An 18,077-nucleotide genomic window follows, 5' to 3' on the forward strand; every position below is an offset into this window, starting at 1 on the left:
CATTGTTCCTCAGGAGGCACGATGCCTCCCCGAGCAGCTCCCAGCGTGTGGGGAGAGAGTGCACAGACTGCTACAGCTCCTCAGGCAGTGCCCACTGCTCTTGCAGCTGGCTAGCTGCACTAGCCCCAAGGGCTAGTAGTAAAGCCCAGGGACTGTACTCATGGCTGCCGCCTGTTCAGGTGGAAAAGCCACCCCCTGGCCCACGTTAGCTTTTTTAACAAGAGGATTAACTTCACAGCCAGCTAAGTATGTGTTAGTCCAGGCATTCTGTCCTGAGGGACTAAGTGACGAAAGAGCCCCAGTGCCAATCCAGTGTGTTAGGCAGAGGCTGGTAAAACACTAGAGCAACATATTGCCAGCTACAGGGGATCGTATTTGTTGTGACTTTGACCCAGAGTTAAATGTGGCCTAACACTCATCAGGGCATTGACTGTAACTTGCTCCTGGTAGTTCCCATTCAGGAGACTATGTGCTCCCAGTGGATTTCTGACCTCTTCCCGTACAATGCAAACAGGAGATAAGGCTGGGATTTTTCAGAGGAGTTTTAGTTAGTGTTGGCTGGAAAATATTGAAATATGGGCAGGGGGGAGAAGCATCAAAATGTTAAATTTTTCCAAGGAAATTTTTTTAATTTTACAGCAAAGAGTCAAGAACTGAAATAATGGTCAGGCCATGTCATTATGGTGCCTCATGGAATATTGGGTGCCTCATGCTCTTATTCACCTCTATAAGTTGGGCTACTTGGTTGGATTACATTTCCCATGATGTGCCATGGTCTCACCTTATACTGAAGGCAGTCAATTGAATCATAGGAGCTCCAGCTGTGGCGCATTATGAGAGCTGTGGTTTGACTGAGAAGTCCAGCCCATAGAAAAGAATGGGGAAATGAGGAAACTGAACTTCAGAACCCATGAGGTCTGGTGGCAGATCATTTCTGATGAACTATTTCAGTTTTTGGATGTTTGTTTTTGTGATGAAAAATGAAGATTTTTCACTAGTAGACACTTTTCAGTCAAAGTTTTGTTTTGTCAAATCCCCAATTTTCTATTGAAAAACAGTTTTGACAGAATTTTTTCAATCAGCACTGAAAAATTACACCTCATTCCTCAAGATCAGGTCTATTGCAGTAGAGAAACAGATTGGCTGTAAGAACTGCTGAGGAAAGGTTCAGTAGTGTTCTCAGACAGTGCTGTCTGTTAAATGCAAGGAGTTATCTCTGTGCATTGCATTTCCCTCTCATATGTCCCTGGAATCTATTGGTGCACAGACTAATTGTATTCTTATGAAGCAGTGGTTCTCAACCCAGGGTGCATGTACCCCTGGGGGTACACAGAGGTCTTCCAGGGAGTACATCAACTTATCTAGATATTTGCCTAGTTTTACAACAGGCTAGATAAAAAGCACTAGCAAAGTCAGTACAAACTAAAACAAACTAAAATTTCATACAATGACTTGTTTATACTTTTCTCTATGCTGTACACTGAAATGTAAGTACAATATTTATATTTCAGATGATTTATTTTATAATTATATGGTAAACATGAGAAAGTAAGCAAATTTTCAGTAATACTGTTCTATGACAGTATTTTTGTATTTTTATGTCTGATTTTGCAAGCAAGTAGTTTTTAAATGAGGTGAAACTTGGGGGTACAGAAGACCAATCATACTCCTGAAAGGGGTACAGTAGTCTGGAAAGGTTGAGAGCCACTTTTATAAAGGATCTTCCACAGAGCCCCAGTGGGAGGAACAATAATACAAATCTACAGCTCTTCCCCTTCCATGCCCCACTCTGAGTGAACTGACAGATCTAAGTTCTTCTGGGCTCAGAATCAGAGACAACAATCCACACATATGTGCAAAGGTACAAATTCAGCCCTGGTTGATTCAATGGAGTGGCACCTGCTACCACCAGATTTGAATATGCCCCATTGACTTCTGTGGAATTGCAGTCGCATATGTGAGAGCAAGACTGGGTCCTTAACTTATTGTCAACATCTAGCTGTGTTAAAGGTAATAGCTTTGTGTTCAAAGAGGAAAAAATAGGAATTTCATATGTTTCTGCTTTCTAGAGTAGAATGTATCCAGCGTGATCAAATATATGTTGTGTACTAAAAAATATGTATAGTGAATAATATTACGCAGTACATAGTAGCCCACTGTGTTCTAGATTTTGGTTTCTTACCTACCTGATACATTGTTTGTATTAAAAGGAGGAAAAGCGACAATGAAAACCTGGAACTTACCAAAGGCACTAGCCTGGTATTGGAGAACCTTGCTGAGGTTATTTTTTCTCTTATTTCTTTTCATCATATTGTTTGCCATTATTTGGAGCCAGAACAAAGAAGAGTGTTTAAAAATGGGAAAGCCTGGATTAACGTCATTTCATGTAGGTAACAAAAGAGATAAGGAACAAATTCATTTCAAATAAGGTTATTTCTTATTGGTGGAATATATACGAGTTGATAAAATCTCCCAAAAGAGGAGCCTCTGAACAGCTATTTCAGAAAAAAAATTGCATATAAATCTATCTAATGAAAAATTCTGACTCTTTGACAAGACACTGAAGTGTAAGTTTTTCAATGATGCAAACATTTTTCAGCAGTTAAAAAAATATGGAGATCTTTAATGGCAGTAGTGGTTTGCAATACTCATGCTGAAAAAGACCCTTTCCACTATAGGGAAGAGAGCTTTGGCAGTGTTTACCAAATAGATTCCTATCCGTGAAATTTGTCATAAGAGAACTCGGGCTGACTTTTGTCACCATTATTCCTTGAATTAAAAAAAAAAGAAAAAAGACTGAGGTTTGTTTAGGCTGATCAGATTTGCAAAACCGTGGTTTATATATTTTGGCTCCTCAGCCACTCCAGTCTTGATGTTTTGCAGTGTTTTGAGAGCTGATCTGTGCATGACAGTGTGTGTTTGTGTCTGTGGAAGAGTGGGGAATAGAGGAAAAATTAGGTTACTAACCAGTAATGAGGATTAATTAGCTAATGTTTGCAAAGCTCTTTGAAGATGAAAAGCACTATATGTGTGCTAAATACTATTAAGTAATTGAAGTTCTTTGATTGACTGCTAGTTGATGGGATAACAGCAGTCCTGCCACCCCCCTTGTCTTGCTTGTGTTTCACTATTAATCCTACCTTGTTTCTGTTTGACTGTGCAGTGCACACTGCCAGCAGACACTATCAGAGTGCCCACTCTAATCTGTCACAGAATCAGAGGTGCTGCTAGGGCTATGGGTATGTTAAAGAGGAGTTTGCATTCAGGTCCACACTCCAAATATGAAACTTTCTAAGTCAAAATTGTGCCCAAAAATCCGGTTTGTACACATTATAAAAGAGTTCCCTGATGCTTCTTGCCCAGATGGTGAGAGAACCTGACCAAACCCAGTTACTTATACTGGATATCTTCAGTCAGTCAGGCCCCAGCTCCTTACAATTTTCCAGGGGCCCTGGCCATTTGCTGGTCTTCTTAAGTCTTTCTGGTTTACCCCGGGAGTTTGCTGCATTCTCCATAGGGTTGAGATGAAGGGCTCCCAGCTGGAAGTTCCTTCTGTGGCTCCAGAAGACCCTCCAGCAGTCTCCTGCTCCTTTCCCCCAGCTGACTGCAGTTTCCTCTCTTTTAAAGGCTCCTTCCTAAGCATACATGACTGACAGGTCTGGGGAGGTATGGGGATAGCCCTGTCCCCAGGACCTGTCTGGGACTCTCCTTGTCCGTGTGCGGTCTATATACCCTGTCGCACATACCTGTAGACCAGGGTGAAATAGTGCACTGTATTATGGCTGATACAGTGACACTGTTCAGCGAGAAAATGTTCAAAGTTGCAGTGGCTGCCAAGGAGGAAAAAAAGCAAACATGGTATTGGTCTTCAAATACAGGAAGACGAGCAAAACTGGCAACCCTTAGCTAGTAATTTTAACGTCAAACACTAGTGAAATAACAGAACTAGTATCAAGAACCAAAGCTCACAAAACACCTAGAGGAGAATGGAACCATGAGGAATAAATGTGAAGTTATAAAAAAGAAATCTTGTCAGACAAACCCACATTTATTTCTACAGAATTGTAAAATTTGTGGGTGATGGGAATGAGATAGATATAATCCATTTGGAGTTTATTAAAGCATTGGACATAGCTACTCTCATAATCTTATTCATTAATTCAAATTGACTTGGATATAAACACTATCACATGGGATGGAAAGTCACAGAAGTTCTGTAAACAAAGGCTAATGATAGGAAGCAAAGTATTGGAGTGAGGGAGAGCGTTTAACGGACGGCTGCTGGGATAGATCATGCCCTGTCTTATTTAACATCTTTGTTAATAACCTGAAAGAGGGAATAAACAGAAAATTGTTAAACTTCCTAGATATACTAAATTCAGCAGTGTTGCTACAGGGCGAGAAATAATATAAAGAATGTTAAAGGGCTTGGTAAAAGAAAAGAATATACTGTTGTGTTGACAACCTTGCTAGATTTTACCTAAAATAAATATAGTTACTCAGTATCTGCATAATTCCCATGTATTTCCCTGTATCCACAAAATAGGAAATAATATAAATACAGAGGTGAGCTACCTATAAATTTTTATTTGGCTATCTGAGTCCATTGGCGAGTTTTATGTAGTGCCCCAAAATGAGAGGCATCTTGGAGAAGTGAGTTAATGCACTTGAGGGAAAAATAATCCAAAACACAGGTGTTCAATGGGGAGAAACCTGAAAAGCAGTAATGCACAGCCCTAGGGGGTAATTGTAGACAGCAAATTGGATATGAGATTACAGTGTATAAAGCAGCAAAAACTCTAAATGAAAATTTGGTCTACATGTGCAGAGTAGTCTTCTCTAGTAGTTACAGCAGAGGTCTCCTGGGTTCTGTTCCCAGTTCTGTCACTGCTCCCTACGCACTCTAGCACAGGGGTTCTCAATCTTTTCTTGTAGAGTGCCCCCCCACCATATGCTATAAAAACTCCACAGCCCAGCTGTGCATCATAACCGTTTTTTTTTCATGTAAAAGCCAGGACCAGCATTAGGGGGTAGCAAGCAGGGCAATTTCCTGGGGCCCCATGCCACAGGGGTCCCCACAAAGCTACATTGCTCAGGATTCAGCTTCATCGCCAGGTGGCAGAGCTCAGGGCCTCAGGCTTTAGCCCCATGTGGTGGGGCTTCGGCTTTCTGCCCTGAGCCTCAGGCGAGTCAAATGCTGGTCCTGCTTAGCAGAACCCCCCTGAAACCGGCTTGGGGCCCCCTAGAGGGCCCTGGACCCCAGGTTGAGAACCACTGCTCTAGCACAGGTCATGTAACTTCTCTGGACCCTCAGTTTACTTATAGGCAAAACAGCTCTAATAAATAGCTACATCACAGAGGACTTTGTGAGGCTTAATTAGCTAATATTTATTACTTAGACTGAAATTCTGGGATGCTTGTTGTTCTCTTAAGTTAAGAATTCTGAAAGGGATTTTTGAGAAGTTGCATTAAATTTAAAGAAGAAAAAAAACCTCTCATCATAGAGAGCATAAAGCTTTTGCTAATGCATATTATTCACTCTCTATAAATACCTGTGAGGAGAAGGATTCTAACAGCACTTTTCTGTGCCCTGGTTCCCAGTGCCATTGAAGCACATTATGTATTGTTCTCCTGTGACACTGTACCTTGCTATAATACAAAAAATACATAAATAGCAATAATAGTGTCCTTCACAAATTGGAGCATTGGCAGATTGAGAGGTATAAAACAGACCAACATAACTTCCAAATATATAGGAACAATACGGTTTATATTGTATGCAGTAGCTTGCATCAGTCTCACATATTAGAAAGTAACAGTGTTTTCTTTTTAAGGCCACAGCTGGAGAGGAGGGGACACCTGGCTTGGAGGCTGCTGTTTGTGAGATGCCACCAAATCAAAATTTTACTGTAAAAGGATATGTGATAGACCCTTTACCGATTCCATATGAATATCTCTTAGGCGCTCATCCTACTAGAAAAAGTGAGTGTTGCTTGCAAGATGGACTCTGATCAGCCTAGTCCCTTGCTGTTGTATTTGGAACAAAAGTATTAACACGTGGTGCAGGCAAATTATCAAAATAACAAATGACCTTAAAAAGTAAGACACCTGAGAGGTGAAATCACCCAGGTTTCTCTGAAACATCGCGAGCCACAAAAGAGGGAGAATTCTATCTCTGTTTCATTCCAAAGAAACTCTGCCTACCAAATCTCTCCAGCTGTATAGCAACATTATAATACTGGCCCCAGTTCAAGGTTCTTAACCACATGCTTAATTTTAAAGATGTGAGTAACCTCACTTATTTCAATAAGACTACTCACAGTCTTAAAGTTAGGAATGTACTTAGTATCTTACTGAATCAGGTCCACTATGACATCAGACCAATGAGACATTGGTTTATCATCCCTGAGGAAAAACACAATGTAAAGTTCTGGAGCTTCCCCTATAAATCAGAGCAGAATTTGGCCTATTCTTCCTAGCAGCTTCTGAAATTAATCCTTTCATGGGTGTTACATACACCATGTCTGTTACTTTCCTCTTTTTCACCTAAAACTACCAGTAAACAATGTGCATATAGATACCCAGTACCACTGGATGTAGGTGCACCTTGGAACAATCAAGAATAAGGTTCTGATTTGGCAAGCAGCTCCACATGGCAGGGACTCCTGGGAGGGGATGGCTGGAGCACTCCTTGGACTGAGGCTTCTGTGAAGAGGTCAGTGTAGGTGTACATGAACCAGGAGATCAAGCTAGTGGGGGACTGGGGCAATGGCCAGTTTTTCTGCCTCTTGGAGGTGGCAGCCTTATTTGGACCCTGACCAGGTTTGGCCCTAGTGCCCCTGGAGATGTGGGCCAAATTTAAGTGAGTGTCATTGCAGCCTGGCACATGGAGTCACAGCACTGCTCAGGTTTGGCGTCCTACCCAGCTGGGCCTCTTCTCAACACTCCTACCAGATGGCCATGGTGTAAGAGAAGGAGAGCTTCTGGGAGGGGTCAGGTTTCTCACGTCACTTTTTATGGTTCAGATCATCCTTGACTTGTTCTGCCTCCTTGTTGGTGTCATGAGCCATCAGAGCCACAGTGTCCTCTTTGGAGTAGTGGTGCTGGTTACGAAGCTCACCCTTCTTCCCAGGGGAAAAAGAACCAGCTTTCCTGCTCACTTGGCTGCCCAATCACCCAGTGTCTCAGAGGCAGTTCCCTATTTGTATTGATTCAGACCAAACTTGTGTCCAGAGCCAATTGAGACTCCAGGCCTCTTTCTCTTCAGAGCTGGTAAATTTCTTCTCTTAGTCCTGCCTGTTTTTCAAAAGGCAGCAAGGCATCTCTGGCTCAGGTATCCAATGCACTAATGTACTGGCTCTTTTCTGATTTGTATGGGTGTCCAGCAAGTTCTGCTTTTGGCAGGAACCCTCTCCCCCTATAGCTGGGGAGCCAGCTGGACATGGTCAAGTTCATTTGTAGGTCACATTTCATGAAGACACCCAACATGTAGCCTAATTAGCGAATGTTTCCCAGAAAAAAAAGAAGAGAGTGTGGGTATTAGATTTTTAAAAGCATCAAATTGGTATGCATATGTAAACTAAATACACCTCTACCTCGATATAACGCTGTCCTCAGGTGCCAAAAAATCTTACCACGTTATAGGTGAAACTGCGTTATATCGAACTCGCTTTGATCCACCAGAGGCCACAGCACCCCTCCCCCCTTCCCCGAGCACTGCTTTACTGCATTATATCCGAATTTGTGTTATATTAGGTTGCATTATATCGGGGTAGAGGTATATTCTAGATATATTAATATTAAACATAGTTCACATTAGATTTTTTTTAAAAGTCTTGGCTGATCTTTCCCTGATGGTTTAGAATAATTGTCTTATCTGAAGATTTTGTAAAGTCCTTGTGGCAGATCTGTGAAAGGTAGATAAGTTGTTATTCCTGACGTCCAGTACAGTGAAAAAAACAATGCCAAATGCTGTGGTAACCTGGGGTTCTGAAGGCTACTTTTTTGTCAACAGTAAAAGGAAGCAACCAAATCTCATTGCAACCTACCATGTTATTTGTAATTGGCTGGACTAGGCATTCATTTTATTACCAGGGAACTGAGTTCAAACTTGTATGCTTATGCGCTGAGCTACAAACTTCCACTCCCAGACTAGGCACTGAATCTGGGGTCCTACATTGAAATCAATCGGTGTAAGAGGGAAATGATTGTGATACAGGGCACTTTCTCTCTGATTCTCAGATGTCTGTCTGTCTGTCTGCCTCTCTATAGATATACATATTTACATTTATGATCAGTAGAGTCTTAGCACAATACTCAGCTCACCGATTACGTATTATGTAGTTACACAAATAATTAATAAATGGAGATGTTCTCATATTTACAGACTGTATATCACATGCTTTAGCTAGTTTAAGGAAGGTGTGTGTTTGGGGGAAGGGAGGCAATCCATAGTACACAGGGTGCCAAAATTCTTTAATTTGGCCCTGCAGCTTTTACTGAGCAATTGGAACTACTATGGAAAAACACAGGACCAAACCAGCGAAACTATAATTTCACATGACTCTGCCTCTAGTTCACCAGAGCAGGAACAGTGCATAGAAGGAAAAAAAGAGATCATATAAATTATTTCTGTTTTTACCTTTTGTAGGATATTTGTCGATTGGGATTTCCTCCATTCACCGGAAGAATAAATACTATCTAATGAGAACAATTGAGTCCATTTTTAGTCAGTCTAGCCCAAAGGAGTTAAAAGAGATAGTCTTAGTTGTATATCTAGCAAACAATGATTCTACTCTAAATAAGCAAACAGCCAAGGCGATTAGAGATGGATTTAGTTCACATATCGATGAAGGAAACCTTCTTGTTATATGCAGCTCTCTAGCCAGTTACCCTTCTTTACAAGGTCTGCAAAGGAACTTCTGGGATAAAGATCAAAGTGTCCAGCACAGATCAAAACAGAATGTGGACTATGCTTTTTTAGTTAATTTTTGTGCCAGCCTCTCACATTATTATCTGATGTTGGAAGATGACGTGGTTTGTGCTAACGGTTTCCTTTCCATAATACAACAATTCATACGTGAACGGATGGAACCCTGGACCACAGTCGCCTTTTCCACATTGGGCTACGTAGGGAAACTCTATCATAATGAAGATCTTCCCAAACTGGCACGGTTCCTGTTGCTGTTCTATGATGTGATGCCTTGTGACTGGCTCTTAGAACTTTTCCACCAATCCAAAGCGCAGAAAGAAATCATTACCTTCAGACCTTCTCTTTTTCAGCACATTGGCAGAATCTCATCTTTTCACACTATGGAAACTATTTTCAAAGATCCAGAGTTCCAAGAAGATTTTGGGGATTTTGGAGACTTCCCTGCTGTCTCCTGTTACACAGACATATCAGTGTTTGATAACTATGTGCCTGAGGAAGTTTGTCCACCTGGCAAAGGTGTCTTTTGGGGAAGAAATGTAACATCAGGGAGCTCCTTTACCATTGTTTTTGAAACACCTGTCATCCTCCAGAAGCTTCAGATTTATACAGGATCAGCTGAATACAAACGGGACATTCTGTATTCTGGTTACGTGGAACTGGGCACAGTGAAAATAAAGGAAAATGTTAGTGCAACATGCAGGATTTTCAGAAGAGCGGGAGATTTTCGCAATGGAAAATTTGAATTGGACAACTTTGGTCAAGTTATGGGGGAGCAGATTCACTGCCTTCGAATACAGGTAACAGACACAAAAAACGAATGGCTGATTATAAGGAAAATAAATATTTGGGTTAAAAAGGGTTAATGGGTTAAAACTCAGGTTCTGTTTTGCCACTTATGTTTAAAAATGGGAAGGAAATCCATATTACACATCACCTTGTACTACTCACTATGTAACAAAAGCAACTTTGTCATTGTTTAATGAAAACCAAAGCCAGACTTGGGAGGAATTTCTAGTTGAAATAAACAAAATAAAACTCTTACAGAATACATTAATCTTTTTCTCTCACAATGCACTTGTGTCTATGAAAGGTCATTGGTAATAGAACGTGTATGCCCACTCTTTAAATAGGATTTATCACCTATGTGGTGGTCATGAACACTTAGGCTATGTTTACACTAGCACTTATTGCGGTATATTTTATGTCACTCAGGGATATGAAAAAGGCACCCACCTGAGTGACGTAAATTACACCAACCTAAGCACTGGGGTAGACACTGCTATGTTGGTAGGAGAGCTTCTCCAGCCAACATAGCAGTCACTGTTCGTGGGGCTGGAGTAGTTAAACCGACAGGAGAGCTCTCTCCATTTGGCTTAGAATGGTTACAATAGTGAGCTTACAGCACCACAGCTGCATTGCTGCAGCTCTGCTCCTGTAAACTCTCCAGTGTAGCCATAACCTCAGGGTTACAGTTAGGTGCATATCTGCCTAAATCTAGGTTCTCTGCTCAGCTGTTGCCTAACCCTGTAGATGTCGCCCAAAAACAGAATGCACAAGGGTGCCATGCAATAAGGAGCTAGTAGGCAAACTTCTGCTTAGTTCCAAGACATAATTGCTTTAATTGTTTAAATATAATTGCTGACTCATCAGCGTTCACACATTTACTCATTCCACACATCCTCATAACAATGAGGTCATTGTGACACTGGGAAAGTATCTTTAAGAGTCTAGGACAAGTGGATAACCTTACCCTAATAACCTTTGGCTTACAAGCCAGAAAGCTGCTTTCAACAGCTCTTAGAAATGCTCATTTTTTATTAAACATTTGGCCCACTAAAGCTACTCAGGCATAAATCCAAATATGGCCTATGTTCCATACATCATATCTGCACAGGAAGTCACAGACCTTGCACCAAAGAGCTTGCATTCTATCCATATCTATACCTTTTCTGTGTTGGGAGGAGGAAATGGGTATGCTTAACATACATGTGTATATGAATTTCTCTCAATGGAAATGCAAAAGAACTGTGGTGACACTTTTCTACCCTCCTTTGTATTTTGTGTTCTACGCTTATACAGTAGAGGGCACCAAAGCTTCATTAGCTGGCCTTCACAAACTGACCTTTTTTTCTGATGATGCTGACAATTTCATGCATGCTGTTTAATTATATGTGCTCAAACTCTACCTAAAATACATGTAAAATCAAGCTCAGGAAAAAGGAATTAAGCACTAGTTGCATTAATGAAGTAGCTACTGTTAACACTGGTGATGATACATTTACCTGGTGATGTTCTGTTTATACTCTTTGACTCAGTATATTAAATATATAATACATCAACTTTCCATACTGATAACAATCTAGCAAAGTAAACTCATGACTCATAGGTGTGACAAATACAAAACCTTTAATTCGTGGTTGGCATCACACCCACAAATGGGAAACTGAAGGAACCAATCCAATTTAGCACCTGGGAAGAAATGAACACTGGAAGCTGCTTTGTTGTAGTCCCATTGATTAACTCAGTGAGGGACACTAATGGACTCCAGTGGTGTTCTGTCCATTTCTTGGAGAATACAAGAGAGGCATCAGTGAAAAAATGCCCTAAAGATGAGGAAATGTAAAGATTAATAGAATCAAGAAGCCACATAGTCAGCTACAGGAAAGAGCTAGTGAAGCACCACTCAAACTGCTGGCAGTGAGAAGTTTACTCAGGGCTGCAGCAGTTTTATTCTTTAATATAAAAGAACACAAAACCAATGTTAAGCCTTCAACAGGATCCAGGTTAGCAACTCCATACAAGGTGACAGCTAACAGCAATATAGCTAGAGTGAGCTGCTACTGAAAGCCACAGCCACAAAATGTTGAGGAGAGCTGAAATTGCAGGCAAAGGGGAGAGATTGTGTAGTGAGAAAGAGAGTGATCTACATTGAGCACCACTAAGATAATCAATAATATCAAAAAGAATAGTGCCTGAGTCTAACTTTGTGCAGCTCTACATGCCAGATCTCTGGTGGAGGAGTAGCTGGTGCCCATCATAACTCTTATAGACCTGTGGGAAGGATTAAGTGCCACCATCTTAGTGAAATTCTATCAGTGTCGGGGGGACAGAAATACGATGGTGTCAGCAGTGTTTGATAGATCAAAGAGAATCAGCACTGATGCTCCAGTTCTGTCTATCAAAATAAGGCAGTCATCTATCAGTGCCACCATGGCTGTGTTGATGCTATGAACTTGCCTGAAGCTAGAATGGGAGAAGGCTAGAAAATTAGTGATGGTCAGATTAGTGATGGCCACAGCTAGAGCTTTTCTTCTCTTGTCTTACCCTGGAGTAGAAGCTTACCTTATGATTTCCAGTGGTTGGGTATATTTAGGCAAATAAATATATTTTCAAATACACTGATTTAAAATTAAAATGTTACTTCTGTGCTTTATAGTGCTAAGAGTCTTATGGGCCTGATACAAAGCCCATTGAGGCCAATGGAATAACACCCAATGACTTAAATGGGCATTGGATCAGGTTCAATGAGAAGACACTAACGTTTAAAATTCTGGAAGTGGCATAACTGATTCTGATTCTGTGGTTTATTGGGACAACAACAGAAACCAATTTTTCAACTTCATAGTTTTAACCCACAGAGTCCTTGAGTAAACCCACACTTAGATCTCATATGGTATGTCTACACTGCAGCTGAGAGCAAGCTTTCTAGCCTGGGTAGCTTTATCTATGTGACACCACTGACTTTAGTGGGAGTCCTGTTCATAAAACTCTTTTACCATTCTGAGAATTCATCTATAAACCTTTGAGGAATATCTATCAAACAGATTACAAATGCCTTTCCCTCCCCACCCACCTGATAATTTATTTTCTCCTACATGGCATGTCAACAAGTCAATATTGGGTGGGGGTAGATCTGGGTTGTCTTTCTGTGGAATACTTATTACTAAGACTCCAGAAATAGGACTGGTTAACTAACTAGAGTGGACCATGTAATGATGACTAGGTGGCAGTATTTTAAACATGACAGTTTTTTTCTACAGTAAGTGCTAAATCATGTTTAATATATTAGTTAACGTGTCATAACAATGTCATTTCCCTAGTGGCTTCAATGTGAATTTCAGGTGAATTGCTCAGGCGAAGGCAAACTGAACACTGGTTTCCCATAGAGTTAGTTTCACAGTTCCTTATCTTTAAGGTGCTTAATAGCATAGACCCAAGATACCTAAAAGAGCACCTAATGCTCCTGAACGAAGGCCATGGCCAGCAATTTTACTCCTCAAGCATAATGGAACTTTCTAGCATAAGGGTAAATCTTGTCTATGCAGGAAACAGAGCTTTCTTGGAGGCAGGTCCAAGATTGTAGAATGAATTCCCACAGGAACTAAGGCCCACACTGGAGTGCAAGGGCTAAGGAACAGATCTGGGCCCAGGTGACCCCACCCAACCACATCTGCAAAGCCTGCACAAGCAGGAAGCCGGGCTTAAAAGGGGAAAGAGAGCCACTCACATGGAGGCAGATAGTGGAAGGGAGCAGACTGAAGTGGTGCACTTGGAGGTGGAGAACTTGTCGCCTGAGGCCTGACAAGGAAGACTTGAGCAAACCTACAAAGGAGAGGCAGGTGACTGACTGTGCAGGTCAGAGACTTTATTTGAGGTTCTTTGATTTACTCTGCGGGAAGGAGACTTGAGTAAAAACTGGTCTGGTGTATGCGTGGGGGGCTGCTTACCTGCTCAAGGTGCAGGATGTATTTACCCACCACTGGGCCCTGGACTGGAGTCTGGTGGAGAGGGTGGGTCTGGGCTTCCCTATATGCTCCAAGAAGATGTGATAAGAACAGGACCCTTCACCCTGAGGGAGCACCCTACTGGGGAAGATGATGGCTATTCATAGGCCCAGACCCCAAAGTCCCTGTATTAAAGGGAAGAACTGGAAACCCTTGGTGAGGAGTGAAGGACAGGACTGTATTTTCAATAGGGAGATGACCTGACACAACCCGCCTGACTGCTAGGTGGCACTGTTGGTGGTCATTCTCCTTCTCCAGACTGTCACAAAACTCATCACCTTCTGCTCCAAGTGCAAAGTGTCTTTTTTGACCTGTGTTCTCCAATATAAACATATATTTTGCTGTGTGTGTGAGAGAGAGAGAGAGAGAGAGAGATACTACAGTAGTGAGAGCTGTACAAGAACTCAATTAGAACAGAGATATTTCAATGGGGTTCGAAAACCAAGGTCTCAATAGCCATTGTGGACTGAACAAGATATAGGCTTTGGGCTGGTGGCGCTCCCTGTACATCTCTGGTCAAGAGAGAAAAAGAAGAACTGTGTAGAAAAAGTGACTGGACCATCCCTAGGATACAATGGCCACAGCTAGAGCTTTTCTTGTCTTGTTTTACCCTGGAGTAGAAGTTTATCTTATCACTTCTGCTGGTTATAAGTGTGTCTATTACCAGGATGCCAAAAGCTGACGGAGGTGTTGAAGACGTCCTCATTCAGATGCCGTTCTTCTTAACAAAAAATTAAACCATGGATACTGGGAAACTTCAATTTAAATGTATTTATCCAGATCTCATACATTGCTACACTTCTTACAGTGACCCTTGCCTATCAAAAGCCCTTTCTGATCCTCAATTCTGCAAGGTGGCAAGCACCGTCAACTCCCATTGAAATCCACATGAACACTCAGCTTCTCACAGCAGCACTCTACTCCTTACAGGATCAAACCTTTCACTGACAGCTGCATGCTGTAATCACACAGGCAGAATACACTAAGGTGGATGCTTTATCTGTGGATTACATTTAAGCATTTCCAGCTCCCATGAGAAGAGACAGCTGTGCTTCTTGAAGGATTTTGAACTTAGTTTGTTGAGGAGGGAAGCACTATATCTGGGGAGTAGTTCCTCTGTCTTAAGCTAGTTTATTGCCTTCTGCTGTGTTTGTTCCTACATCATATTAAGCCAGCTATTAGACCTGACTCTTCTCACACTGTTCACATGATCTCCAGTTTCTGCAGCCTCCTAATCAAGCAAAATTCCCACTGACCTTAAAGAGAATTTTGTTCCAGTAAGAGCTGCAGAAGAGTGGCAAGGGTAGACATTCACATACACGAACACTCCTTTCATTTCTTTTTAAAATCACTTCCAAGCATGGGGAAATTTTGACTCTCAAGGGCAAACTTTGAAAGCAAAGTAACACACCCATGTCCTATTTCTTAACAGGAGCTGTACACATAACTTGCTCGCAGCTTTGAAAATGTTTCTTTTAATATAGATTAAAAGCATGTGAGTCTCTTGCTGAATGCCAGAGGCTCTAGAAACCCTGTACTTGGTGGCTTGTAAAATTATCTCCCTTCAAAAGAATTTTCCTATGCACTGATTGCAAAAGGAAAGAAAAGAGAGTAAAGTAATGCTAACAGGATTGTGAGTTACTCCCTCATTCCACTGTACATTTCTATTCATTCTGCATACTGCTTACGCAGCACTGCCCTGATCACACAAACACTGCTTTCAAACAGAGCCAGCCTGTTGGTTCAGCATATCTGGGCTGCCTGCTGAACAGCTCCGTCCATCATACACTGAAAACCACCCCACTGAAGCATCACCCATGGCCATGTAACCGCTAAAAGGTGGCAATCCTGAAAGAATAAGCACAGCTATCACTGCCTCATCGGCAATGGGCTGAGGCTAACTTATCATAACTGGGAACGATGCTCCAGAGGGGATAACAAGGTGGCAATCATCTTCTCAAAAGAGAAAAGATTGTCTTGTGATTAAAGCAGACAGGGGTTCCGGCCAAGCTGGATTTTGTGCAACCTTGGGCAGGTCACTTGGGGGAGGGGGAGATTTTTAAAGGCAAAATGAGATTTAAGAGCCCAACTCCAATTGATTTGAGTGCTTAAATGCCCTGTGTGCCTCTGAAAATCTCCCCCTTAATTTCTGTGCCTCATTTCTACCATCTGTAAAATGGGAAAATAATACTAGCTTTCTCCTACCTAACTCTTCTGGTCTGGAGCTGTCCCTTGCTACATGTTTATACAGTGCCTAGCACAACGGGATCCTGATCTTGGTTGGGCCTCTAGGCTTTTCTGAAATAAAAATACTATAATAAGCCTTGAGCTACCTGCAGGTCCCCAACACCTCCATCAGCCCACCTCCCTTTGTATAGCAAATGCTACATATTAGAAAATGTTTGGCTACATTACTCAACATAGTTGTAACTAACAATAGCTGATATAAGACCAGAGCAAGCTGCTCCGTGGGTTTAAAAAGGTTTCACTTAGTGTACTCGTCAGCCAAATCCTGCATCAGGCAGAGCTCCTGCAACTGCCATTGAACCCAATGAGAGTTCTGTAGATATCTGTATAAGGCTTTGATACCATGACCATTACTTTACTACTTCAGTGCCAAGTTGAAGGTACACTGCACCTCTCAGTATATGGGCCAATGTATATAAGAATATCACTGTCAAACACCCTTGATCACAGAACCTGTTTCCTTTCAACACTCGGCCAGAAGGTTTCATGTAACTAATGTGGGCTGAAATCTGAATGACGACGTATTCTTCTGAATAAGTGAACGATCAGACTTGAACTTCTCCTAGAGTATGAGGACTTGAGGATTCTGCTGTGTAGCTCTGTATAGCTACTCTGCAGCTCCCATTGCAGGGCCCCCAAATCTCTTAGGATTAAACCTTTAAAAAAGGTCATTTTCCTATATTTTTAATAAGGGCTTTGTTTTACTTCTGATGCCACACAGCTTATGCTTGTTCCTCTCTCAAGCTAGATTGCCAGGGGCTCTCCATCCTGCCCCACAAATCCTCTTATTTTAACTTTTATTTTCCTCCTGCTTTCTGATTTTTGTCCAATTTTCCTTCTTTAGGGAGTAGGGGGGCTATTGTTTTGCTCCACTCCCCTGGTTGCCTCTCTTCCCTTACACACTGATTGGGAGAGGGAACGTCTGGACCATGTGCTCCAACAGCTGAGTTGTCACAGACACACAAAGTCTGAGCCAATGGAGCTTCTTTCTGAGGCTGTGGCACTCCATACAGCAGCTACACTTGTGGTCAGGTGCATTAGGAACAGCACATTTGAAGAGGATGCCCACTGTGTTACAAACAGCAGTTCATTTGCAGTGGAGAAGCAAGTGGAACTAGGATCATGTAGCTTTTCCACCCATGCTGCTGCTACTCCCTTCTACCCTGTGTAGTCTTGTGCCCAGTGTTGACAAATACTGTCATAAAGCACTAATGATTGCCATATGGCTAATGTGGAGATTTGGTGAAGTCATCTTGAATTGGAAGGGAGGGGAAAAAAGCCAGAAATCCAAAAAGAGATGGCAGACAATAGATTTTATAATACAATCAGCTTGATCTTATTGGGCAGGATCCTCTTGAAGCTTTTCCACTTTTACACGATGCTTTAAAAACCTGTAAGTATATTTGAATAAAGAAATGTCTTAAGATATTGATACATATTTTGATTGTCCTGATGCAAAGATCCATACTGTGTGGTAGTGTTAGCGAATCACCTGGATGTGTGGTTAGTTAAACCAGAGTCCTAGATTTTAAAGCCAATTTTATTATAATAAAAGATTTCACTTTAGGCTGCTTCTTAAACAAGGATTTTTAAATAATATATGTTAGAAAAAGGAGCAAATAGGTTTATGGGGCCAGATCTTCAGCTGGTGTAAACTGGCATAGCTCCATGAAGTCACTGGAGCTATGCTGATTTACACCCACTGAGGATCTAGCCTGAATCATTCTCATAGAACTGCAGTATGATTTTTTTTTTATACAGACCAGAGGCCCAAATGTCAGCAAGAACATAACATATATTTATTTACACTAATTACTAACCTTTTCCAGAGAAGCTGAGAACACTGTGAAGTGTGGTTTGCTGGTGTTAGCTATCCAATTGACTAGCCTATGTTTTGACAACTTAACATTCATTACCACACAATTTCAAAAACAGGAAAAAATACAGTAGAAGGTATGTGGAAGGCACTGGAATAATCAGCTGTAAGCAGAATGTGAGTCTACATCCACTCTAGAAACCCTGTGCAGTCTCCTTGAGGATTGTTTACAAAGTAACTTAAAGGGGTAGATGGGGGACTCTTTTTTAAATAACAAGAGCCCACTGAAGCGCAATGG

The 18,077-nt window shown here is 41.6% G+C and overlaps 1 protein-coding gene across 1 annotated transcript; it reads left to right on the top strand.

Annotated features, from left to right (window-relative positions):
- The first annotated feature begins 2,224 nt into the window (after positions 1-2,224).
- Positions 2,225-9,795, top strand: LOC116831643 (alpha-1,3-mannosyl-glycoprotein 4-beta-N-acetylglucosaminyltransferase C-like). Its single transcript, XM_032791784.1, has 3 exons — positions 2,225-2,386; positions 5,835-5,982; positions 8,651-9,795. Exons 1-3 carry the CDS (start codon positions 2,225-2,227, stop codon positions 9,793-9,795), a joined length of 1,455 nt encoding a protein of 484 aa, XP_032647675.1.
- The last annotated feature ends 8,282 nt before the right edge of the window (positions 9,796-18,077 follow it).

The sequence above is a fragment of the Chelonoidis abingdonii genome, chromosome 4 (assembly GCF_003597395.2).
Source record: "Chelonoidis abingdonii isolate Lonesome George chromosome 4, CheloAbing_2.0, whole genome shotgun sequence".
NCBI classification, from domain to species: Eukaryota; Metazoa; Chordata; order Testudines; family Testudinidae; genus Chelonoidis; species Chelonoidis abingdonii.

Excerpts from the sequence above, each read along its gene's own strand:
- LOC116831643 (XM_032791784.1), top strand. The coding sequence starts at position 2,225 with ATGAAAACCTGGAACTTACCAAAGGCACTAGCCTGGTATTGGAGAACC. Across the intron at positions 2,387-5,834 it reads CTGGATTAACGTCATTTCAT|GCCACAGCTGGAGAGGAGGG; the intron begins GTAGGTAACAAA and ends TTTCTTTTTAAG. Across the intron at positions 5,983-8,650 it reads CGCTCATCCTACTAGAAAAA|GATATTTGTCGATTGGGATT; the intron begins GTGAGTGTTGCT and ends TACCTTTTGTAG.